Here is a 26,214-nt window from a genome sequence, read left to right on the forward strand (position 1 = left end):
AAAATTAATTGGTCTGTTCACAATCCTCACCAGAGTCCTCTATCACGACTACCAGGTCTACTCAACACCCAGCTCCTCATGAGCAATGGTAGGAAGGCAAGCTTTGCGTCATACTCTGAAAGCTAACAAATATGGGCTGTTACAGCCCAAAGGAAGGAGTTCCAAAGACCCAGGAACCCTAAAAAGAATGCCCTCCCAGCTGTTCCTTCTCTTATACTGATGAGGCTTTCACTGCAATTGTGACGGTTTGTCTCAGGGAAAGAGGAAGTATCTTATGTAGGTCCCAGCCTATTCTACTACTATGTGATTTGAGAATGGAAATAGTAGAAAGAAAGGACTTTGGGGAGGAAAGAAATTGTTTAACAGCCAACAGAATTATCATCTGAGTCTTTACTGATAAGCCTGTGATTCTTGAATGAGTATTTGGTGTTCCAAATATTTGAGTATGGAATTCAACACCCAGCACTTCTCCACAAGTGTCAGTACAAATCATTCCCAGAAGGGAAAATTAACACACACACATGACTGGAAATTCATTTGTCTTGATATTCTCTATGCACTGTTGCAACTTCCCTTGCCCCTTTACACTCACCATTTCACTTGTTTCTATCTCCATCCTTAATCCACTACCTACTTTGCTCTTTCTGTCCTTAACTATTAAGTGCAATACTTTCTAATTCAAGAGGTTGGTACATACTCTGAACAGTGGTGTGCGTTATGGGGTTGTAAAGCATGTTGATTTTAGGTCTCTGGCAGACAGTTCCTGCTAAACCCTCTCTCTGGCTGGAAACTTCACCAAGTATTGTAGGCCATGCAGACACATGTGAGCTTTTCATAAGAGTGGGTCTTGGCTCTTTTTGATCCCTGATGGTAGATAAAGGCAGAGAGCCGGTGTTTGGAAGAGATGGTTTGAACTGAGATGGACCTGGTTGAAGATTCTCTCTCTGGATTTGTTTCTGTTGATGGTTATTTGCCTTCCTTTCTAGAATCATCTGCAGGAACAAGATGCTGGTTAGATTTAAAACCTATAAACACGATTAAGAACATAAAGATGGTCACCCTAGTAGCTTGTCTTCCAAAATGGCCGGTGCCATATACTTCAGAGGGACTGCACAGAACAGGGCAATTTATTGAGTGATCCATTCCATCATTCAGTTCCCCCTTCTGGAAGTCAGAGGTTTAGGGACACCCAGAACATGAGGTTCCATCCCTGATCATCTTGGTTAATAGCAATCCATGACCTATCCTCCATGAACTAATCTAGTTCTTTTTTGAACCCTGTTTTAGTCTTGGCCTTCACAACATCATCTGGCAAGGAGTTCCACAGGTTTACTGTGTGTTGTGTGAAGAAATACTTCCTTTTGTCTGTTTAAAACCTGCTGCCCATTAATTTTATTTGGTGACTGCTAGTTCTTTTGTTATGAAAATGGTCTCTAACCTTTTTATGCACAAGATCACTTTTTGAATTTAAGATCAACCCAAGGCCCCACCCTGCTCACTCCATTCCCTCCTCTCTGTCGCTAGCTCTTCCCACCCTCACTCATTTTCACCAGGCTGGGACAGGGGGTTGGGGTGCAGAAGGGGGTGCAGGCTCTGGGCTGGGGCCAGGGACAAGGGGTTTAGAGTGTGGGAGGGGGCTCCAGGCTGAGCCTAGAACAGGGGGGTGGGGTGCAGGAGTGAGGGGTGTAAGCTCTGGGAGGGAGCTTCGGTGCAGGGGTTATATGGTCACACTGCACCTAATCTCATAGAATCCACTGGACATTTTATGAATTTTACCTTTTATTAGTGTCATTTTTGGTTTACAGATCCAAAATCCTTTAGGGATTGTCACAAATCTGTGTAATATTCTCAACTGCGGGGTGTGCATTGGTTGAGCCTGGGGCAGAGCATTAGGGTACAGGTGAGGGGTGTAGGCTCTGGGAGGGAGTTTGGTGTGGGAGGGGGCTCCGGCTGTTTGAGATATTTGCTGCAAGCAGTCACGGATCAGCTACATGCCATTGTAGGCAGGCTTATCATACCATCCCCTCTATAATCCTGTCAAGCTGTCTTGAAGCCAGTTAGGTTTTTGCCCCTATAGCTCTCCTTGGAAGGCTGTTCCAGAACCTCACTCCTCTGATGGCTAGAAACTTTCATCTAATTTCAAGCCTAAACTTGTTGATGGCCAGTTTATATCCATTTATTCTTGTGCCCATGTTGGTGCTTAACTTAAATAACTCCTCTCCCTCCCTGGTCTTTATTCTTCTGATGTATTTATAGAGAGCAATCATATCTCCCCTCAGCCTTCTTTTGGTTAGGTTAAACAAGCCAGGCTCTTTGAGTTTCCTCTCATAAGGCAGGTTTTTCCATTCCTCTTATCATCCTAGTGTAGTAGGAAGAGGGCCTGAAACACCTATTAGCCCTTCTCTGCACCTGTTCCAGTTTGAATTTATCTTTCTTAAACATGGGAGACCAGAATTGCACAATGTATTCCAGATAAGGTCTCACCAGTGCCTTATATAACAGTACTAACACTTCCCTGTCTCTACTCAAAACACCTTGTCTGATGCATTCTAGGTCTGCATTAGCCTTTTCATAGACACATGACATTGGCAGCTAGAGTGACCAGCCAGCAAATGTGAAAAATCAGAATGGGAGTAATAGGAACCTATATAAGAAAAAGACCCCAAAATCGGGACTGTCCTTATAAAATCAGGACATCTGGTCACCCTACCGGCAGCTCAGTCATCTTGTGATCAACCAATAGATCCAGGTATTTCTTCTCCTCTGTCACTTCCAACTGATAAGTTCCCTGCTTATAGCAAAAATTCTTGTTGTTAGTCCCTACATGCATGATCTTTTTGGCTGTGTCTGCATATTGAGCAGATGTTTTCAGAGAAGTATCCATAATGATTCCAAGATCTCTTTCCTGAGTGGTAACAGGTAATTTAGAACCTCTCGTTTCGTATATATAGCTGGGATTATGTTTTCCAATGTGCATTACTTTGCATTTATCAACACTGAATTTCATCTGTCACTGTGTTGCTCAGTCACACAGTCCCTTTGTAATTCTTCACAATCAGCTTTGGACTTAACTATCTTGAATAATTTTATATCATCTGCAAACTTGGCCCCTCAGTGTTTACCCTTTTTCCAGATCATTTACAAAATATGTTGAACAGCATCCATCCCAGTACAGATCCTTTAGGACCTTACTACTTACCTCTCCACAATTAAAACTGACCATTTATTCCTACGCTTTAAAAACATAAGAACGGCTGTACTGGGTCAGACCAATGGTCCATCTAGCCCAGTATCCTGTCTACCGACAGTGGCCAATGCCAGGTGCCCCAGAGGGAGCACACCTAACAGGCAATGATCAAGTGATCTCTCTCCTGCCATCCATCACCACCCTCTGACAAACAGAGGCTAGGGACACCATTCCTTACCCATCCTGGCTAACAGCCATTAATGGACTTCACCTCCATGAATTTATCCAGTTCTCTTTTAAACACTGTTATAGTCCTAGCCTTCACAACCTCCTCAGGTAAGGAGTTCCACAAGTTGACTGTGCGCTGCGTGAAGAACTTCCTTTTATTTGTTTTAAACCTGCTGCCCATTAATTTCATTTGGTGGCCCCTACTTCTTATATTATGGGAACAAGTAAATAAACTTTTCCTTATTCACTTTCTCCACATCACTCATTTTATATACCTCTATCATATACCGCCTTAGTCTCCTCTTTTCCAAGCTGAAAAGTCCTAGATTCTTTAATCTCTCCTCATATGGGACCCATTCCAAACTCCTAATCATTTTAGTTGCCGTTTTCTGAACTTTTTCTAATGCTAGTAATATCTTTTTTGAGAGGAGGAGACCACATTTGTACACAGTATTCAAGATGTGGGCATACCATGGATCTATATAAGGGCAATAAGATATTTGCCATCTTATTCTCTATCCCTTTTTGAATGACTTCCAACATCCTGTTTGCTTTTTTGATTGGTGCTGCACACTGCATGGACGTCTTCAGAGAATCATCCACGATGACTCTAAGATCTTTTTCCTAATTAGTTGTAGCTAAATTAGCCCCCATTATATTGTACTCTTCATACCTGTACTTTATCAACTTCTATCCTCTCTTTTAATAAATCCTACAAGCTATGTGTCTCCAAATCCTGTGCTGCTCCACACCTGTCAGCTTTCCCCCACCCCTTAGTTTAAAAATTCCTCTACAACCTTTTTAATGGTGCCTTGTGATGAAATGGGGCTGTTCTTAATGTTTCCTCTGAATACTGTGTAGAAGCCTCAGTTCTGACCAACACTCTGTCTTCTGTGGCACTAATGGCCCAGGCCCTTCCCCCCTGCAAGGGGATGCTAAAGGTGTGGGAGAACAAAGAGATCAGGTGATCTCCTGGCCTGGGAAAGAGACAAAGGCCAGAAAGGAAGCACTGAAGGGGGTTTCAGTTGGGAGCTGGCTGGGGACATGGGTGGCTGCTTCGCTGGGCCCCAGAATGGACCCCTCTGAGGGGTCCGGTTCGCTGTACCTACAAGCTCTGTTTTAGATCATGTTCCTGTCATCTAACAAACCTCTGTTTTACTGGCTGGCTAAGGGTCAAGTCTGACTGCAAAGTAGGGAGTGCAGGACCCTCTGGCTTCCCCAGAACCTCACTTGGGCAGACTCGCTGTGGGAAGCGCACAGAGGGGCATATGTTGAATGCTCCAAGGAGAGACCCAGGAGGTGAAGTCGTATGAGCTTCTTGCCCTGAAGACAGTCTGCTCCAAGGGAGAGGAGGCTCCCCAAAGTCCTGACTGGTTTTGTGGGGAGCAGTTCCAAAGCATCACCCGGGGACTTCATGACACGCCTCCTTTCCCAAAAGGTTCCACAGTTCCAAATAAACCTAAATCTCTCCTCTGAATACCACCCTGCAGTTCTGCCTGTTTATCTTGCCCTGTGCATGGAAGTGAAAGCATTTTAGAGAATACTACCATGTAGGTTGTGGATTTTAATTTCTTACCTAGCAGCCTAAATTTGGCTTCTAGGACCCCTCTCCTACCTTTCCCTATGTTATTGGTACCTACATGCACCAAGACCACTGGCTCCTTTCCTGCCCTCTACATAAGTCTGTCCAGACATCATGATAGTTCCACAACCTTCTCAGCCAGCTGGCAATTCACCTTGCTGTTCTTCCAGTCATCACTAACCCAGCTATCTATATTTCTAATAATCAAATCCCACATTACTATTATCTGGCTCCTCCTAATAACAATGGTTCCCTCCCATGGAGTTGTATCCTCAGTCAGAGAGGATACCATGACATCATGTGGAAGGACTGTCCCAACTACGGAATTGTTGGGTCCCAGAAAGTCCCACCTATGTACCTCTCTGTCTTTCCTTAGTTCCTCCATCCACCCACTCAAGAGTCCACACTCAGTCAGAGAGGGCCACGAGCTGCTTGCCCTAAATGCACACACATGGAACCTGCCCACATGGCAAGTAATCAGGCATGCTACATTCAGTGCAATAAACTGGATAGTCCTCACTGTACTGCTGGACTTCTGCCTGAGTTATTTTTACTTGTTTGTTTATGGGGGAGGGGGAAGGAGGAAGGGTAGTTATTGGGCTATGTTTATGAGGGATAGCTGGCTTTCACGCTCCCTTTCTAAACGTCCTTGCAAAACTCTGGTTTCTGCTCTTGTTCGCTAGCTCCTCTGGTTGCATGCAAGCTTGCTTTTTAAACCCCTGTTTTCCCTGAGTTAGCCCAATCTTGGAAGAGATCCTAAAAGGGATTAGGGAAACCAAAGGATGGCAGGCTAAACCCTTGTTAGAAAGCTCTCTGCCTTGTATAGCAGGCTGCTAGGCTCAGCACACAGCTCCCCAATCAGACTACACTATAAACATCAAACAGGCACACAGCAAGCAAACATGCACACAAACTAACAAATTCAGCCCAAGGACCACATGTCGTCACTTAGGGTGAGTAAAGCAGCAATCCTACAGAGCAGAGGAACTAGGAAGATATATAAAAGCACAAGGAAAAAAATACTTGTAGCTGATACAAATTTTAACGGACAAGAAATTATTCAAATAAAAAAGTACTTTAGGATGAGGAACTGTTAGAACTTAATAACAGGAACACAGAACACAGTACTAGAAGGGACTGACTGGGTAACTGAGTTGAGTCCCCTGCTATTACAGGCAACCATGTCATAATCCCATTCATAAGTGTATTAGGGCTGCTCAGCAATTTAACAAATTAATCAATTAATGTGATTAAAAATTGTGATTAGTTGCATTGTTAAACAATAAAAGAATACAATTTATTTAAATATTTTGGATGCATTCTACATTTTCAAATATATTGATTTCAATTACAGCACAAAATAAAGTATACAGTGCTCACTTTATATTATGCACTGTAAAAAATCCCAATAGTATTTTTCAATTCACCTAATGCAAGTATTGTAAGTATTGTAAGAGATTGCAAGTATTGCAATCTCTTTATCATGAAAAGTATGTACAAAAAAAAAACTATTCAAAAATAAAACAATGTCAAATTTTGAAGCCTGCAAGTCCACTCAGTTCTACTTCTTGCTCAGCCAATCACTCAGACAAACAAGTTTGTTTATATTTGCAGGAGATAATGTTGCCCGCTTCTGGTTTACAATGTGACTTGAAAGTGAGAACAGGCATTCTCATGCCACTATTGTAGCCAGCGTTGCAAGATATTTAAGTACCAGATGCGCTAAAGATTCATATGTCCCTTCATGCTTCAACTACCGTTCCAGGGGACGTGTCCATGCTGATGACAGGTTCTGCTCAACGACTATCCAAAGCAGTACAGACAGACATGTTCATTTTCATAATCTGAGTCAGATGCCACCAGCAGCAGGTTGATTTTCTTTTTTGGTGGTTCGGGTTCTGTAGTTTCTGCATTGGCGTATTGCTCTTTTAAGATTTCTGAAAGCATGCGCCACACCTCGTCGCTCTCAGATTTTGTAAGGCACTTCAAATTCTTAAATCTTGGGTTGAGTGCTGTAGCTATCTTTAGAAATTTCACATTGGTACCTTCTTTGCGTTTTGTCAAATCTGCAGTGAAAGTGTTCTTAAAATGAACATGTGCGGAGTCATCATCTGAGACTGCTATAACATCAACTATATGGCAGAATGCGAGTAAAACAGAACAGGGAACATATAATTGTCCCCCAATTAGTTCAGTCATAAATTTAATTAACACATTATTTTTTTAATGAGCGTCATCAGCATGGAAGCATGTCCTCTGGAATGGTGGCTGAAGCATGAAGGGGCATATGAATCCTTAGCTTATCTGGTACGTAAATTCCTTGCAATACCAGCTACAAAAGTGCCATGCAAATGCCTGTTCTCATTTTCTGGTGATACTGTAAATAAATAGCGGGCAGCATTATCTCCCATAAACGTAAACAAACTTGTTTGTCTTAGCGACTGGCTGAACAAGAAGATTGAGTGGACTTGTAGGTGCTGAAGTTTTTACATTGTTTTGTTTTTGAGTGCAGTTATGTACCAAAAAAAAATCTACATTTGTAAACTGCACTTTCACGACAAAGATTGCACTACAGTACTTGTATGAGGTGAATTGAAAAAATACTTTATAATTTTTACAGTGCAAATATTTTAATCAAAAATATACACTGATTTCAATTACAACACAGAATACAATATATATGAAAATGCAGAAAAACATCCAAAATATTTAATACATTTCAATTGGTATTCTATTGTTTAACAGTGTAATTAAAACTTCAATTAATCATGATTAATTTTTTTAATCACGATTAATTAACTCAAAATAATCAAGTGAGTTAACTGTGATTAATAGATAGCCCTAACATTTATCAAACTCCAACTCATTAGGTTATTTGCCCCCAGTACTCCTATTGGAAGCCTGTTCCAGAACCTCACTCCACTGACGGTTAGAAACCTTCTTCTAGTTTCCAGCTTAAAAATGTTTTAATGACCAGCCAGTTTACACTCCTTTGGTTTTGGGCCAACATTGTTGTTGAGCTTAAACAGCTCTTCTTCCTTGGTGTTTATTAAGAGGTTGGATACAACCAGGGTCATGCACAAGGGGGAGCAAGCAGGGGCACGTTCCCCCGCAAAACCTCTGTGTCACTGCAGCCCAGAGAGGGAGGAAGCAGCAGGGTGGCTGGCTGCTGGAGTCGGATGTGTTGCTTCTACCTCCACCTTGACTCACCTCAGTGGGCTATCTGTAAAGCAGGCAACACTGCGACTCTAGTAGTAGGGAAGTAGAAGCAGCAGCTTGGAGGTGGAGGGAGGAGGAGCTCTGCCGGCAGCCAGCTGCCCTGCTGCTTTCTTCCTCCACAGGCTGCAGGGACACAGAGTGTGCCACTGCCAGGGGGAGCTGCAGCCTCCTCACTACTGGAAGTCCCCACCAAAGGCATCCCAAGAAACTGAGGGGGGAGGAGGCGCGCATCATGTGAACTTTCCTTTCTTTTGCTTGCGTTTAATGTCTCCCTCCAAAAACTTTAAAGTTTAAACTCCTGCACATGCCCCTGGAACAAACCAAAGAAATAAGGAAGAGGGGGTTCTGGGCAAACAGGAGAAACTAGGCAGTTTCCCTCAGCATGCAAAGGAGAAGGCTGTATAAATCTGAAATTAGAGATGGAAAGAACTATTAGTAAAACCTCTGAAATTCTTTTTATTTTTTATAATTTTGCATTTTATTTTTCAGGAATTTCTTATTTTGTTTTATCCATTCCCTACCCCATCAGGTCAGGTCCTTCCCCTGGGGAAGTAGTGGGTTTGCAGAGCGAGCCTGCCTGGCATTGATGATGGTGAAGGAGTGGAAGCTGGGCCAAACCTGAGGGGACCTGCGAACCCGTGCAGCTGGGCATGATTGAGTGAGTTTGTTTTACTCTGTGTTATTTCACATTTGCAAATTCATAGGGCTCAACTGTTAGTTATCTTCTCCATTCTCTGAAAGGCTACCACAAAGTTGTTTCTTAGTCATTCTCCAGGGATTTGTCCAGTCTAATTTTAAATAGCCAAAGTGATGCATCTTCCACTTCCTCTACACTCTTTCGAGCAGCACTCCAGACACTTCTTTCCTAGTCCATGCAATTGTCATCTGCAACCTCAACTCCTTGCTAACCACCTCCCTTCTCTGATTTTGATATCTGGCTCTCCCTTTCTTTTCATCAAAAGTCTTCCCTACTCTCCTACACGGTGACTAATTTCGATGCTGATGTTCCATCCAATCCCTTAGAGGCCTAACTCCTCTCACTTTATTTCCAACAAGAGACCAGTTCTCCCACTCACAAAATTGGCCCCTCATTTGACCATATCTTCACCAATCATTGCTCCTTCAATACCAGAGTTTCCTCTCTGCCAGCTGTCATTTTATTCAATGTCACCCATTTGTCCCCTGGCCCCCTGCCTGGGCCATCTGTGACCTCTAATTGATCACCACCCATGATTTCTCAGTCACACCACCCTCGTCTCAATCTTCACCCCACTTTACCAAATCATCCCATATGGAGAGATCTTGGCAGACCAGCAAAATGCCTGGACCACCACTGATAATTGGAATATTGATTATCATGCTCATTGCCAAAAGCAGCTAAATCAGTAGGTCTGAGCAGGCCTCTGCAATGGCTTTACTATAACTAAGCAAGCAGCTGGGGCAGGCGGGGAGGATTGAGGGGGAAGCTGATCCTGTGTCCTTCCTGATAAGATCTCTGTTGAAACTGCTGAGGTATGTGTTTTAGAAAAAACAGGATGCTTACCTAGATCTGCCCTTTGGGATGTGATTGTCAGGGTCCTCAAAACATGCGGACTCTGAAAACAAATCTGTCTAATAGATGCTTGAAGGAAAACTCCTTGCTTAACCTTTGAAATTGTTTGCTTAACAAGTTTTTTTGACATGTTATTGTTACACTAACCTGAATAAATAAGGGAAGGAAGTATGAAGTAGTTAGACTCTTCATGGAAACTTCATGGACACAGCTTAGGATCCCCAGTGGCAGCTGAAAGATGGGCCAATTGGACGGCTGTGGTTGTACCACTCAAAGACTGCTCCAGAATTCGGTAATTACTGATTTTGGGGGTGTTTTACTAACCTGTTGCAGACATAGGTAAGTACTGTTTGTGCCAGACACCTATTGGTCAGATGGCCGTGTTTCGATTGATTTATTTCCTGCCACTGCCTCACCAAGAGTAAGTTACCAAGATCTTTGGGTTTTTAGAACCACAGTAACAGAACTGGAAGCCCCAGCAAGGATTGGTGGAGAGGAAGACGACGAATGGTACGAACAGTTTATCTATTGCAATAGAAGGTAAAAGACAGTGTGTTGGGGTGCCTCCCTACAAATGCCTGTGTCATAGTTTGAGAGTTAATTTACAGATAATATGTCCAAAGGAAAGGAAACACCTGGAAAGGGAGAAGGGTTAAAAATTATGTTGGGAAACAGCTTGACTGATTTTGTAACTTTGCTACTGATACTTTGCAACTGCTTGAAAAGCAATTTTGAGAAAAGTGGTAAATTAACAGAAGGATATTACTGTGTAAGGATCTTTCTTTAGGCAAAAGTCCCGCAGACATGTAAAGCCCTGAGTCCACTGGGAAGGGATGTAAAATTGGGTCCCTTATTTCCTGAGTGCCCAAAGGGTGGGGAGGGGGAGGAGAGCCCTAAATTGTGCTGGTAACAATTTACTCCTTTCAATGTCTAACTCTCTCCTTAACTGCAAACCCTCCTTCCATACCACCTCTTGTTCATGCAGAATCTTTCCAATGGGTAGCGGGGGAGATGAAGAGGGAAATTAACAAACTTTATCATGATACCCTTCTCCCATATAACCATTTTTTAGGTCACTTGCCTGTTCACTTCTAACTCCTCCAGCCATTCCTGTGAACCCATCCCCTCACCTCCATCGCCCTTACACTCTTTGCCTACTCTCCTACACTACTTCTCACCATATGCCTAATCCTTTGTCTTATAATTTAAGATTTATCCTCTCCATTCTTTAAGAATAAAAAAAAAATAATATAAAAAAATCCTCATCCCCTCCTTGCCTCTCTAGCTACTACCTTCATCTCCCTCTCACTTCTAAACTCAATGAATGTCCAACCTACGCCCGCTACCTCACACATTCTTCTCTTGCCCATCCCAGATCCCCTCCAATCCAGCTACTGACCTCTCTGCTCCACTGAAACTCCTCTCATTAACATCTCTAATGACCTCTTCCCAGCCAAGATTCAAGGCACGTACTCATCCTCCTAGACCTCTCTGCTGTATTCAATGCTGACAGTCATGCTCTCTCTTTTTTATACTGTTCCCTTATTGACCTTCCTACCCTGGTTCTCCTACTTCTGACCACTACTTCAATGTCTCTTTTGTTTGCTTCTTCTCCCACTACCCATGAGAGTTTCTCAGGACCCTCCCTCCTCTTTAACACTATAGACTCTGCCTTTGGATAATTTAATTCACTCACACCATTTCAAACATCCTCTCTGCACTGATTACTCATAAATCTCTCTCTCCACTCCTGACTAGTTTTCTTCCGTCCTATCCTGGACCTCAGCCTGTTTTGAATGTCTCTTCATGACTGTCTCACTATGAACTTAAACTTAACATGGCCAAAGTCAGATTCCTTATTTTCCCTTCAAAGCCAACTTAATTTTCCCCATTCTCCATCACCATTGACAAAACCACTATCTTCCTTATCACTCAAGGTTGTAACGCAGGTTTTTCTTAGATGCTTCCCTTACCCTGATCATCCAAATGGTGTCTAAAGTCAATATTTTTCTTTTATCTGTGCAACTAAAGGTCTCATTCAGGCTCTCAATTTCTTGATACATAAATGATCTGGAAAAAGGGGTAAACAGTGAGATGACTAACTTTGTCAAGGATACAAAACGACTCAGGATAGTTATTTAATCTTGAATAATGTGTGCAGAGCTGGTCGCCACATCTCAAAAAAAAGATATATTGGAATTGCAAAAGGTACGGAAAGGGCAACGAAAATGATTAGGGGTATGGAACAGTTTCCATATGAGGACAGATTAACAAGACTGGAACTTTTCTGCTTGGAAAAGAGATGACTAAGGAGGGATATGATAGAGATCGATAAAATCATGACTGGTGTGAAGAAAGTAAACAAGGAAGTGTTATTTAGCCCAGTGGTTCTCAACCTTTCCAGACTACTGTACCCCTTTCCAGAGTCTGATGTCTTGTGTACCCCCAGTTTCACCTCACTTAAAAAACTACTTGCTTACAAAATCAGACAAAAATACAAAAAAAGTGTCACAGCACACTATTACTGAAAAATTGCTTACTTTCTCATTTTTACCATGTAATTATAAAATAAATCAATTGGAATATAAATATTGTATTTACACTTAAGTGTATAGTATATAGAGCAGTATAAACAAGTCATTATCTGTATGAAATTTTAGTTTGTACTGACTTCACTAGAGCTTTTAATGTAACCTGTTGTAAAACTAGGCAAATATCTAGATGAGTTGATGTACCTCCTGGAAGACCTCTGCATACCCACAGGGGTACATGTACCCTTGATTGAGAACCACTGATTTAGCCCTTCTCATAACACAAGAACTAGGGGTCACAAATTAAACTAATAGGCAGCAGGTTTAAAACAAATAAAAGGAAGTATTTCTTCACACAATGCACAGTCAACCTGTGGAACTCTTTGCCAGAGGATGTTGTGAAGGCCAAGACTATAACAGGGTTCAGAAAAGAACTAGGTTAAGTTCATGGAGGATAGGACCATCAATGGCTATTAGCTAGGATGGGCAGGGATGCAAAACCATGCTCTGAAGTGTCCCTAGCCTCCATTTGCCAGAAGCTGGGAATGGGTGATGGGATGGATCACTTGATGATTGCTTTGTTCTTTCATTCCCTCTGAAGCACCTGGTATTGGCCATTGTCAAAAAACAAGATACTGAGCTAAATGGACCACTGGTCTGACCCAATATGGCCGTTCTTATGTTCTTGTCTTGATTATGGTGTCATACTTCTCTCTGCTCTTCCCAGCGTCCACATCACCCCATTCTAGGACATACAATATAATACTGCTAAGACCATCTTTTCTGGACACTATTCTAATCTTATCAGCCACTCTCTGAGTCCCACCACTGATCCTCCTTTCCCTTTATCTCATTGCTTTGTGTCATATTTCTTTGTATGCAGCCAAGAATTTCATTGGCATTTTTACTATCCTATTGAACTACAAATTCAAGTCTAATTTACTTTCCACCATCAAACCTCAGTCTCTCTCAGACATTCCTTCTCCACATCTCTCTCTCTCCAACTGAGAATGTGGGTTTCAAGTTATTCTCCCCCCTCCCGAAGATGTAGCAGCATGGGACAGTGTGATGAGCAAGGTCGGGTATAAGTGCAGGACTAGGGATGGGTGGAAGGTGAATGGGAGGAGGAGATAGGCAGGACTGAATGTCTGTGGAACAGGTGGCAGGTAATCTGGAGAAGTAGTGTTATAGGAAGCAGAATAAGAGGAGCTACCTCATACAGTTTATTTCGATATTCTGCCACAGACAGCTGGATATCGTCATCTAAAGGAAGAATCACATCGTAGTCCAGAGAGGGCTCCTTGGCAGGGCAGTGGAACCTACCAAGAAGATGACAAATGTATCATGAAATCTGAGAGTGAACAATGCATGTGCAAGCACACACACACACAAACACACAAAAGGAGAGGCACTAGATATTAATAGATTTTAAGGCTAGAATGGAGCATTAGACCTAATCTGACCTCCTGTTTAACATAGCCTATAGGATTTCACTCAGTTACCCCTGTATTGTGCCCAATAAATTGTTTGACCAAAGAATATCTCCTGGATAGGCATGTAATCTTGATCTGAAGACTTCAAGAGAGATAGACAACTCCCAACTCCCACCACTTCCCTTGGGAGTTTATTCCAATAGTTAATGGCCCTCACTGTTGAAAATCTGTGCGTAATTTTTAATTTGAAATTGCCTGGCTTCAGCTTTCAGCCACTGGTTCTTGTTATGCCTTTCTTCGCCATATTAAAGAACTCTTAGAACCCAGTATTTTCTCCTCTAAGAAGTACTTATACACCATAATCAAGTCAGTTCTTAATCTTTTTGATAAATTAAACGGATTGAGCTCTCTAAGGGTAAGGTGTCTACACTACGAAATTAGGTCGAATTTATAGAAGTTGATTTTTAGGAAGTGATTTTAATACAGTCGATTGCATGTGTCCCCACTAAGCACATTAAGTCCTACTGCACCAGGGGGAGGGATAGCTCAGTGGTTTGAGCATTGGCCTGCTAAACCCAAGGTTGTGAGTTCAATCCTTCAGGGGGCCATTTAGGGAAGTGGGGTAAAAAAAAGCCTGGGGATTGGCCCTGCTTTGAGCAGGGGGTTGGACTAGATGGCCTCTTGAGGTCCCTTCCAACCCTGATATTCTATAAGTCCACAGAGTGCATCCACAGTACCATTGCTAGCATCAACTTTCAGAGCATTGCACTGTGAGTAGCTATCCCGCAGTCTCCGCTACACATTGGAATTCTGCGTTGAGCTCCCAATAGCTGATGGGGCAAAAACACTGTCACAGGTGGTTTTGGGTACATGTCATCAGTCGCCCCTCCCTCTGTGAAAGCAACAGCAGACAATTGTTTCACGCCTTTTTTCCTTGCAGGCACCATACTGCTTTCAGCAGACAGTGCAGTAGGACTGCTAACCATCATCATCCAACCACTGCTTCCACTGCAACTCTGCTCTCCTGATGCCATGAATCCATCTTGTCCTCTCGTCGTTCGGTATAAATATCTATTCTCAGGCACCCGTTGTCATCCACCACTTCCGCTGCACCTCTACATTCCTGCAGATGCCACACCACAGCAAGCATGGAGCCCGCTCAGCTCACCGCTGCTGTTGTGAGCACTGTAAACATCCCATGCATTATCCTGCAGTATGTGTAGGACCAGAACCTGCAAAAGCAGGCGAGGAGGCGACAACAGTGCAGTCACGATAGTGATGAGGACATGGACTCAGAACTTCTCTCAAAGCATGGGTCCTGGCAATTTGGACATCATGGTAGTAATGGGGCAGGTTCATGCCATGGAACGCCGCTTCTGGGCCCAGGAAACAAACACAGACTGGTAGGACCGCATAGTGTTGCAGGTCTGGGATGATTCCCAGTGGCTGCGAAACTTTCGCATGCGTAAGGGCACTTACATGGAACTTTGTGACTTGCTTTCCCCTGCCCTGAAGCACAAGAATACCAAGATGAGAGCCGCCCTCACAGTTGAGAAGCGAGTGGTGAGAGCCCTCTGGAAGCTTGCAACACCAGACAGCTACTGGTCAGTCGGGAATCAATTTGGAGTGGGTAAATCTACTGTGGGGGCTGCTGTGATCCAAGTAGCCAATGCAATCACTGAGCTGCTGCTATCAAGGGTAGTGACTCTGGGAAATGTGCAGGTCATAGTGGATGGCTCTGCTGCAATGGGATTCCCTAACTGTGGTGGGGCGATAGATGGAACGCATATCCCTATCTTGGGACCAGACCACCTTGGCAGCCAGTACATAAACCCAAGGGGTACTTTTCAAAGGTACTGCAAGCACTGGTGGATCACAAGGGACATTCCACTGACATCAACATGGGATGGCCAGGAAAGGTACATGACGCTTACATCTTCAAGAACTCTGGTCAGTTTGAACAGCTGCAGGAAGGGACTTACTTCCCAGACTAGAAAATAACTGTTGGGGATGTTGAAATGCCTATAGTTATCCTTGGGGACCCAGCCTACCCTTTAATGCCATGGCTCATGAAGCCATACACAGGCACCCTGGACAGTAATAAGGAGCTGCTCAACTATAGGCTGAGGAAGTGCAGAATGGTGGTAGAATGCCCATTTGGACGTTTAAAAGCACGCTGGCGCAGTTAACTGACTCGGTTAGACCTCAGCAAAACCAATATTCCAATTGTTATTGCCGCTTGCTGTGTGCTCCACAATATCTGTGAGAGTAAGGAGGAGACGTTTATTGTGGGGTGGGAGGTGGAGACAAATGGCCTGGCCACTGATTATGTGCAGCCAGACACCAAGGCGATTAGAAGAGCACAGCAGAGCGCGCTGTGCATCAGAGAAGCTTTGAAAAACAGTTTCATGACTGGCCAGGCTACAGTGTGACAGTTCTGTTTGTTTTTCCTTGATGAAAACCTGCCCTCTTGGTTCACTCTACTTCCCTGTAAGCCAACCGCCCTCCCCCCTTTGATCACTGCTTGCAGAAGCAATAAAGTCATTATTGTTTCAAAATCAAGCATTCTTTATTATTTGATCACACAAATAGGGGGATAACTGCCAAGGTAGCCCAGAAGGGGCAGAGGAGGAGGGAAGCACAGGGTGAGTTGGTGGATAAGGAAAGGACAAGGCCAAACTGCACTTCAAAACTTATTGAATGCCAGCCTTCTGTCGCTTGGGCAGTCCTCTGGGGTGGAGTGGTTGGGTGCCTGGAGCCACCCCCACGTTCTTGGGCGTCTGGATGAGGAGGCTATGGAATTTGGGGAGGGCGGGCACTCACACAGGGGTAGCAGCGGTGGTCTGTGCTCCTGATGCCTTTCCTGCTTCTCCACCAGACGCTGGAGCATATCAGTTTGATCCCCCAGTAGCCTCAGCATTGCATTCTGCCTCCTCTCATCACGCTGCCGCCACCTCTCATCTCGCTTGTCCCTCCTGTCCTCGCGTTCATTTTCTGCTTTCCTGGACTCTGACATTGTTTGCCTCCATGCATACTGCTGAGCTCTTTCAGTGCAGCAGGACTGCATGAGCTCAGAGAACACTTCATCATGAGTGTGTTTTTTTCGCCTTCTTATCTGAGCTAGCCTCTGGGATGGAGATGATAGGGGGAGCGTTGAAACATTTGCAGCTGTGGGAGGAAAAAAAAGGCAGAGTAGTATTTAAAAAGACACATTTTAGAGAACAATTGGTAACCTCTTTCACGGTGAATCAAGCTGTTAACATTGCATAGCACATGTGCTTTCGGTACAAGGTCACATTTTGCCTCTTATATTGAGGGCCTGCCAGTTTAGTGAGAGAGATCACACATGCAGGGCCAGGCAACAGAATTCGGCTTGCAGGCAGCCATGGTAAGCCACAGTCTTTCAACTTCAACCTTCATAACTTGTGGTAATGGTTTCAAACAGCAGCACCCTCCTTTCCCATACGAAGCACCCGTTGGGTTGGCCATTTAAAAGGAGGGGCTGTACTGGCTGCAAATGCATCCCAAGTCTTCCGGGAAAATCAATCATTAATGCATGGTTTAATAGCAAGCGTGTTTATATTTACAAAAGTACACTCACCAGAGGTGCCTTCTCCGGCTTCATGGTCCATGAGCCCGCCTTGGGAGGGTTGGGAGGATATTGGCTCCAGGGTGATAAACTGTTCCTGGCAGTCAGGGAGAATGGTTTCTCCGCTTGCATGCTGTGCACTATCCTCATCTTCCTTGTCCCCAAAACTCATCCCTGTGCATGAGACTCCCCACTTGCAGGTGGCCACGGACAGTGGTGGCATAGAGGTAGGAGGCCCCCCCCTAGAATTGCATGCAACTCATCACAGAAGCAGCCTGTCTGGGGTTCTGACCCGGAGCAGCCGTTTGCGTCTTTCATTTTTTGGTAGGCTTGCCTGAGCTCCTTAATTTTCACTCAGCACTACTGCAGGTCCCTGTTGTAGCCTCTGTCCATCATGTTCTTGGAGATTTTTTCAAATATTTTGGCATTTTGTCTTTTGGAACAGAGTTCTGATAGCATAGATTTGTCTCATCAAACAGCGATCATATCCAGTACCTTGAGTTCAGTCCATGCTGGAGCTCTTTTGCGATTCTGGGACTGCATGGTCACCTGTGCTGATGAACTTGCCACACTGGCCAAACAGGAAATGAAATTCAAAAGTTCCCTGGGCTTTTGCTGTATACCTGGCTAGTGCATCTGAGTTGAAAGTGCCGTCCAGAGCAGTCACAATGGAGCACTCTGGGATAGCTCCCGGAGGCCAATACTGTCGAATTACGTACACACAACACCAAATTCAACCTGGCAATGTTGATTTCAGCACTAAGCCCCTCATTGGGGAGGAATACATAAATTTATTTTAAGAGCCCTTAAAGTCGACAAAAATGTCTTCATCGTGTGGACGGGCGCAGGATTAAATCGATCTAACGCTGCTAAATTTGACCTAAACTCGTAGTGCAGGCCAGGGCTAAGTCTCTCACTGAAAGATTTTTCCACTCCTCAAATAATTTTTTATCGCCTCTCTGCACCCTCTCCAGTATTTTGACATCCCTTTTAAAAAAGATGACTCCAGAACTGGACAGTTTTCCAATATCAATCTCACAAACACTGTATACAAAGGTAAAAATCACCTCCTTACGCCTGCTCCCGTTTATGCATCCAAGGATCACATTAGCCCTTTTTGCCACAGCATTTCACTGGAAGCTTATGTTGAGTTGCTTGTTCACTATGACCCCTAAATACTTTTCAGAAGCATTGCTGTCCAGGATACAGCCCTGCATTCTCTAAGTATGGCCTGCATTCTTTGTTTCTAGATATATAATCTTGCATTTGGCTTTATTAAAACATTTTATTTAAATGGGTCCAGATTTCAAAGCTCTACCTGCCCTGTCCCGATCATTATTTATCGCACTGTCAACCTCTATCATTGCTGATAAAATTTGCAGCTTTTACATGTACTCCTTGATCTTTGATAAAAATATTGAACATCATTGATCCTAGTTCAAATCTCTTCTCCCCTATAGGTGGAGGGGGATACTTGAACCCAGGGTCTCCCACATCCTAGGTGAGCACCCTAACCACTGGGCTAGAATTTATGAGGTAAGTCTTCTTCCTCCCCAAATAGTTTGTGTGAACTCACCTGAGAGCCCTGAACTGGTAGGCGACCTCTGATTATACCTGCCCAATCAGGCCCTGCACAGAACTTAAACGGCCAAATGTCTATCTTCCCCTGGTCTGTGAATTGCTCTGTGGCTCAGCTAAGAAATAGGCATCTAGCTGCCTGGAGGGAGGCAGCAGTGCACATAAACAGAGGCAGAAACACATGCATCAAGGGAAGTTTTACTCAAAAAAAATGTAGGTGCTAAGTGAATTTAGGCCCCTGCAGGGTTTGGTGAGGGGCAAGGGTACATTACAGTGCTGCCAAAACCAGGACTTAGGGACTTAACTCCATTTGTGCATTCAGGCCTAAGTTTCTTTCATCTGCACAATTATCTTTATCAACTAAACTTGTAATCTCATAAAAAAATTAGATCAAGTTTGACAAGATCTATTTTCCATAAAGCCAGCTTGACTGGTGTTAATTATACTCCCATTATACATGAGAGGGTGACACATCAGAAACCATTGAGAGCTACAACAGAGAGAGAGAGAGAGAGAGAGAGAGAGAGAGATCTGAAATATCACATACTAAGGCACTCTCATCTTCTCACATGAAGAGTAGAAGAAAGCAGATTGAAAATTACCATTACCTTCACCATTTCACATGGCAGAAGGGAAACTTGTGCTGGTAGCAGCTACACAAGAGGCTTGGAGAGGGGGTTGGGAAATTTCACACTGGTATTGCCCTCACCTTTTCACATAGGGATGTTGCAGGGCCTCTTCTGCGGTCAGCCGTTTATCAGGGTTAAATACTAAGAGTCTCTTTAGAAGGTCCAAGGCATGAGCGGGGGTAGAGGAGGGTAAAATTTCCTCAATTGTCACTCGTTGTCTGAAAGGCAAGAATCAAAGTTGTAACCCTCAGTGCCCAATTTCACTGCAAAACCCTGTATCTCAACCGTGGGAATCTCATGGAGGTAACTCCTAACCCCAAATTTCACTCCCAAGGAGTGGTTTGTGACTAATGGTACCGTTTTGTCAGGGATGTTTTTGGTAAAAGTCAGGGACAGATAACAAACAAAAAATCATGGAAGCTGCGACCTGTCCTTGACTTTTAATAAAAACATCCCTGACGAAATGCAGAGGGAGGAGGGTACAGCACCCTGCCCCTCCCACTCCCTGCCACAGTGGCTGGGAGCTGCAGGGATCCGATCGCCCAGCTGCTGGGAGAAGTTCCCCCCCCTCCACTGCCCTTTGGGGCTGGGAGCTGCAGGAGGGGGATCCCCCACCGTCCATGGAGGCAGGGAAGCTGCAGGGGGCCCCTGCCAGCAACAGAGTCTGGGGATTTGTAGGAGGCCACTGCCAGCAGTGGCGGCTGGGGAGTTGTGGGGGGGGAAGGGCCCTCCATTGGTGGCTGCTGAACAGCTCCAGGGTCCCTCTGCCGCCACCGGCTGTGAGCTGCAGGGGGTCCCGCCACCCATGGAGGCCAGGCAGCTGCAGGATCCTCAATGTCACAGCGCTCACTGAAAGTCAGATTCTGTGACTTCTGTGACCTAATCTTAACATTTGTCATGACCCAGCCACACCCTGTCATTCTCATATAACTAGATTATTGTGAGGTCTCCAACCTAGCTAGTTAATGACATGGAAACATTTTTCTTTCTTACGAACAGTTACAAAACTAAGCAACGAAAAAAAGCAAAATATCTTGTTAGGAATTTAAGATAGATGTAAAATCGCTAAAAACACATACATAAAAACTGATTTAAGTTTTTTTAAAAGTCAGTTCAAATTAAAAAAATCATCACTATTTTTAACTGTGTTGCAATGTCATGGTAATGACCTTTTGGGTGAATGGATTGGGGGCAGCAGAATAGGGGAGGCGAAAGGGCCATGTTAGCCCTCCTGCTTTTGAAAGTTGATAGATCTGGCCAGTCCACTTTTCGCTACAGGCCAGGCCCAGCCCACCCCCCGCCCCTTTTCTTCCCCCACATGGGCCCACCCCCGGCCAGGCCAGAAGCTGGGGCCCAGCCCGGGAAGCCGTGGGAAGACACAGACCTCCACCAGCCCAGGGTAGCGGGGCCCAAGAGCAGCCCCCGATCCATGTCCCTACACTGTGGGCCCCCTGATCAGGGCAGATAGAGGGTCTGCAGCTCCCCGGGCAGCTCTTACCATGGCCTGGCTACTGCTCTTTGGCCCGAGGCCCTGCCCCCAAGCCAGCCTGGAAGCCAGAACTAAGTTGGGGTAAGAGCCACGCAGGCACCTGTGGGGAGCCACAGACCCTCCACTTGCCCTGGGTGGGGAGCACAGGGGTAGGGACATAGGCAGGTGGCTGCTCTCAGGTGCCCAGGCTCCCTGACCCAGCTCTGGCTGGGCTGGGGGGCAGCGTCTTCTGCTAAAGAGGAGGGGCAAGGGTGGAGCCATGGAGGGTGTGGGGTCTTGTGCCCTCCCCTTCTAGCAAGAATCCGTCACCTCTAGACTGGATACTCAACAGTATCATCTCTCCATTTGTCACTCGTCCTATTTATTTGTATTTATCTGTTTCTGTTGTGTGGAAGGGATGGTTAGTGGTTATGGTGTTCTTTGAATATAATGATTCATGTTATACATGATAAAGGAATGTAATACTGCGATGTTGGCTGTTGGCTGTTGATACACACATATAGTGGTCAGAGTTAAAGTTGTACATGAAAAGAACAGCTACTTACCTTACAATAACTGCAGTTTGAGATGATTTATCTGTGTGGATCCCTCCTAAGGTACATATGCACCTCATGAATGAGATCAGAATTTTTGACCCGCAGTGTCTATCGCGGCATGCCTGAACCCTACATATCTTTGTGCCTCTCCAACTGCCTTTCCCTAATTTAGAAACCCTATTAGGATAAGACTCAGAAATAGAGATGGGGGCGGGGTGTGTGGATCGTGGGATCAAATGAACAAAAATTTATTTAAGAACCACGATTACTGTAAGGTAAGTAACTTTTCCTTCCTCTTTGAGTCCTTGTATGCGTGGATCCCACTCAAGGTGACTAGTTAGCAATATTAAATTAGTAGTAGGAGGAACTAAAGCCAAAATTGTTTATGAAAGCAAGCAAAATATGGACACACACTGGATTTCTTAACTTAAAGAAGTTGAACAAGATGTCCTCAAGTTCCTGGAAGTGTCATGGGTTGCCACTGTGACAGACAACAGGACAGTGAATTAGGAGAAGGAAGATTCACCATGATGGCTGCTACCAGTCTCCCAGTGTCCTGGGATCCACTAAGACACCACTGAGACTTTATTGTCCTGACCTTGAAAGGTGTCCTAACCAGATCAAGCCAGAGACATCACCCCATCCACCAGCTTCAACTAAATCTTGACCACCACCTAGAATCTACACTCTGGGTTCCACTTCCCCTCCCTGGAGTGTCATTTTCTTTCCCCACCCTTTTTCTCCTCTTTCCTATCTTCTTTTTGTCTGATAAGAGTCTGATTTAGCCTCCAAGAAAGCTCTACCTTTTGCAATATTAGCTGCCTCCCTGGTCACAGCAAAAGTAATAGCCTAATGCTGGTAAAAGTTTCCCAACTGTTAAGAGTGGCTGATAAGACAATGTGCTGGGCCTGTAATTTTTCAGCAACTGGACTGCAAGGGAAAGAAAGCATTAGGGACAGAAGCTACATTTTCTATCTTTGCTGATCTTTTTTCTCCGTATTTCAGCAAGTTGTCTGGCTTTGTCTTAAAGAAAAGATGATTGGACTTCAACAACAACTATCAAAGACCATCTTAACTCTCTCTTTCCCCAAAGAGAGAGACTTAATATCATCTTTGATATGATCTGAGACTTTCAAGCAGGGATCTTCTGCTATAAAAGACTATACTGCGATGTTATTGACGAACTCTGGCTGCATAGATCATTGTTGCAACCAGGGTCCTATGGTTGCACCAGGTCTTGTACAGGTTGTAGTTTGCTGGTTATGATTACGTTGTATGTGTGTATCATTTTTGCCTTTGAAGTTTTGAATATTGGTTATGTACTTGTATCTCAATGCATTTGATTCTAAGCAGCCTCAGTGAAGCATTTGGTCAGCTTCTTGAGAATAGGCAATTACTGAGAATAGTCCTATCAAGAAACACTTAACTGACAATGGACTTTGGGAGATGTCAATCAACATCTGAGCTTTCCTGGGAACATTCAAACTTAACATATAAACAATGGCATCAGCCTGCAAAAAGCTGAATTATTCATGGACATGTAACTTGCCCAGGTGGCTACAGACTTTGCACAGAAGAAAAAAGGGGTTTCTGCCCACAAGCGAGACAATATAAAAGGCCCTGGAAGCCTCTCCATTTTGTCTTCAGCTGGTCAAGAAATGGCCTTTCTACCCCCAAGAGATGCCTGGAAGAAACTGGAACAAAGGACAGTAACTACAGGAGTGTGAATGATTGCTGGCCCCTGGTTGCTGAGCTTTTTCCCACATTATATCAATGTCTGTTTGTTTCTGCTAGTAACACAATGGAAAAGGCTTACCTGGAGCTTATGCGGTTAATAACAGAGGCTCTGTAGTCTGAATGGATAGCTAAAATATCTGCAACAGAAAACAGATTTAGTGAACATCCTGGGCAGGATTCCCAGAGCCACGCAGTTTGTGACTTGAAATCTTGAATTCGAACGTAAGGAGTTAATTTTGGTAGAGAAGATTCAATAATATTTTACCAATCTCTAATGCTTCCCGAGAGAATCTCAATTGCTTTACGTACATTAATAAATGTAGCCTCACAGCACCTTATGAGGTATTATAAGTAAGAGTCCCATTTAACAGATTGCAAATTGAAGAAAAAGATTCATAGCAGGTGCTCTAGAGATAGTAAGTGAAAGAGCAGGGTTTATAATCCTGGAATTTCTGCATGGAAGAGAATATTTCTGATAGTAGAGAACTGTTTGTCTGCTAGATTAAAAACACAATAAGATTGCAAACTGAAGCCAGATTAATTCAGACTAGAAATAAGATTCTGATTTTTAACAGTGGGCTTGTCTATATGACCAGTTATTACATGGCAAGCTGGGGTGTAAGTCTATAGTGCCCAGCAGGCTAGTGTCCTAACTTGTTGTATGGACCTAACTGCTGTGCACTAAAAGTTCCATAGTCCACTTTTATTTTACTTTGAAATGGGAGTAGATCAAAGTGCACCCTGGAACTTAATGTGTTGCAGCAGCATCCACACAGCCTGTTAATGCATGGCACACTATTGTGCTGTAAATTTACTAACTGTTCATACAGACAAGCCCCAGTGAGTGTAATTAACCACTGGAAAAATTTGCCAAAATATGTAGTCAAGTCTTCATCACTTGGAAATCTTTAAAATCAAGACTGACTCTCTCTAGAAAACCATGCTCTAGCTCAACCACAATGTATGGGCTTGATGCAAGAATTTTTGGGTGAAATTCTATAGCCTGTCAAGTATCAGAGGGGTAGCCATGTTAGTCTGGAGCTGTAAAAATGGCAAAAAGAGTTCTGTGGCACCTTATAGACTAACAAACGTATCGGAGCATGAGCCCACTTCGTCGGATGCATCCAACGAAGCGGGTATTCACCCATGAAAGCTCATGCTCCAATACGTTTGTTAGTCTATAAGGTGCCACAGAACTCTTTGCTACTTCTATAGCCTGTATTATGCAAAACAGTTAGCCTAGATCAGTGGTTCTCATCTACAGCCCACTTGCGGCGCAATCAGCATGAAGCTGTGGCCCATGTGACATCCATGTGACAAGGTGGTGGTCAAGGAAAGTGTGGGCCCCTTACTGAATGGGGGAGGCAACCTAGTGACAGAGGATGTGGAAAAAGCTAATGTACTCAATGCTTTTTTTGCCTCTGTTTTCATGAACAAGATCAGCTCCCAGACTACTGCACTGGGCAGCCAGTATGGGGAGGAGGTGACCAGCCCTCTGTGGAGAAAGAAGTGGTTCAGGACTATTTAGAAAAGCTAGATGAGCCATGGGGACAGATGTACTGCATCCAAGGGTGCTAAAGCAGTTGGCTGATGTGACTGCATTATTGCAAATTATGCATTATTTTCATTATCTTTGAAAACTCATGGCAATCAGGGGACCTTGAAAGGTCATCAAGTCCAGACTGCTGCCTTTACTAGCAGAACCAAGTATTATCCCTGAAAGAGTTTTGCCCCAGATCCCTAAATGGCCCCCTCAAGGATTGAACTCACAACCCTGGGTTTAGCAGGCCAATGCTCAAACCACAGAGCTATCTCTCCTCCTTATGAGGAGAGGCTGAGGGAACTGGGATTGTTTAGTCTGCAGAAGAGAAGAGTGAGGGGGGATTTGATAGCTGCTTTCAACTACCTGAAAGCGGGTTCCAAAGAGGATGGATCTAGACTGTTCTCAGTGGTAACTGATGACAGAACAAGGAGTAATGGTCTCAAGTTGCAGTGGGGAAGGTCTAGGCTGGATATTAGGAAACACTATTTCACTAGGAGGGTGAAGCAGCACTGGAATGGGTTCCCTAGGGAGATGGTGGAATCTCCTTCCTTAGTTGTTTTTAAGGTAGGCCCTGGATGGGATGATTTAGTTGGGTTTGGTCCTGCTATGAGCAGGGGGTTGGACTAGATGACCTCCTGAGGTCCCTTCCAACCCTGATATTCTATGATCCTCAGGGCCATACGTACGTACATGTGTGTCTATAGAAAGAGAGAATATACATGCGGCCCACAGAACACAGAGAGCTGCATATACAGCCCGCAATGGTAATAGACTGAGAACCACTGGCCTACATGATCATAATAATCCATTTTGGCCTCAAAAAAAAAAAAAAGGACCTATGAATTTCAGGCTCCCAGTTCCGTGTTCAGGTGACCAGGCCAGGAAGCCTGACTGACTTATTACATTAACAACCTTAATATATGTAACTCTGCCATCAACTACCTCCACGCATGCTAGAAGCAGCATGTTATCTCTTATTTGATCACTGTGGCAAAATGGCCAGTTGGTATGGTGGGTCCCGTGCTTTTCTAAGCAGTGGGGAGGAGGGGGCGCCTAGGATGCTACCCCTTGTCCCTGCTCTTGGGGCTCCACTACTGGCCTGGGAAGATGGTAGAGAAGGGAAGTGGGGAAGGGTCTGGGTTTGCTCCTCACTCTGAGCCCCAGACTCTCTCAACCCCTGCAGGTTTCTTACCTTCTTTCCCCTTGGGTAGGGTTACCCTTGGTCCTTGATGCTGGGGAAGGGAGTCTCTCTGCCCTGCTGGGGCAGGGTCTCCCTTCCTCCAGTTCTCTGGTCTTTCAATTCTCAGCAACACACCTCCAAACTCCCGTCCTCTCTCCTTCCTCACACCACCCTGTCTGCCTGGAAGCAGGGTTTTGTTTT

At 44.4% G+C, this 26,214-nt stretch overlaps 1 protein-coding gene across 3 annotated transcripts in view; it reads right to left on the reverse strand.

Moving 5' to 3' along the window:
• The window catches only part of MAPK15 (mitogen-activated protein kinase 15), a 66,979-nt gene that overhangs the window by 19,536 nt on the left and 21,229 nt on the right, over nucleotides 1-26,214 (reverse strand). For 2 of the 3 annotated variants that reach the window (XM_030554164.1, XM_030554163.1), the window contains exons 8-11: nucleotides 23,370-23,427; nucleotides 19,609-19,746; nucleotides 13,513-13,618; nucleotides 698-992 (exon numbers count right to left, since the gene is read on the reverse strand). In XM_030554164.1, the coding sequence (XP_030410024.1) occupies nucleotides 698-992; nucleotides 13,513-13,618; nucleotides 19,609-19,746; nucleotides 23,370-23,427 (597 nt within the window). The remainder of the gene's footprint in view (nucleotides 1-697; nucleotides 993-13,512; nucleotides 13,619-19,608; nucleotides 19,747-23,369; nucleotides 23,428-26,214) is intronic. The other variant, XM_030554165.1, reaches the window with a different exon arrangement.

Source organism: Gopherus evgoodei, chromosome 2, assembly GCF_007399415.2.
Source record: "Gopherus evgoodei ecotype Sinaloan lineage chromosome 2, rGopEvg1_v1.p, whole genome shotgun sequence".
NCBI classification, from domain to species: domain Eukaryota; kingdom Metazoa; phylum Chordata; order Testudines; family Testudinidae; genus Gopherus; species Gopherus evgoodei.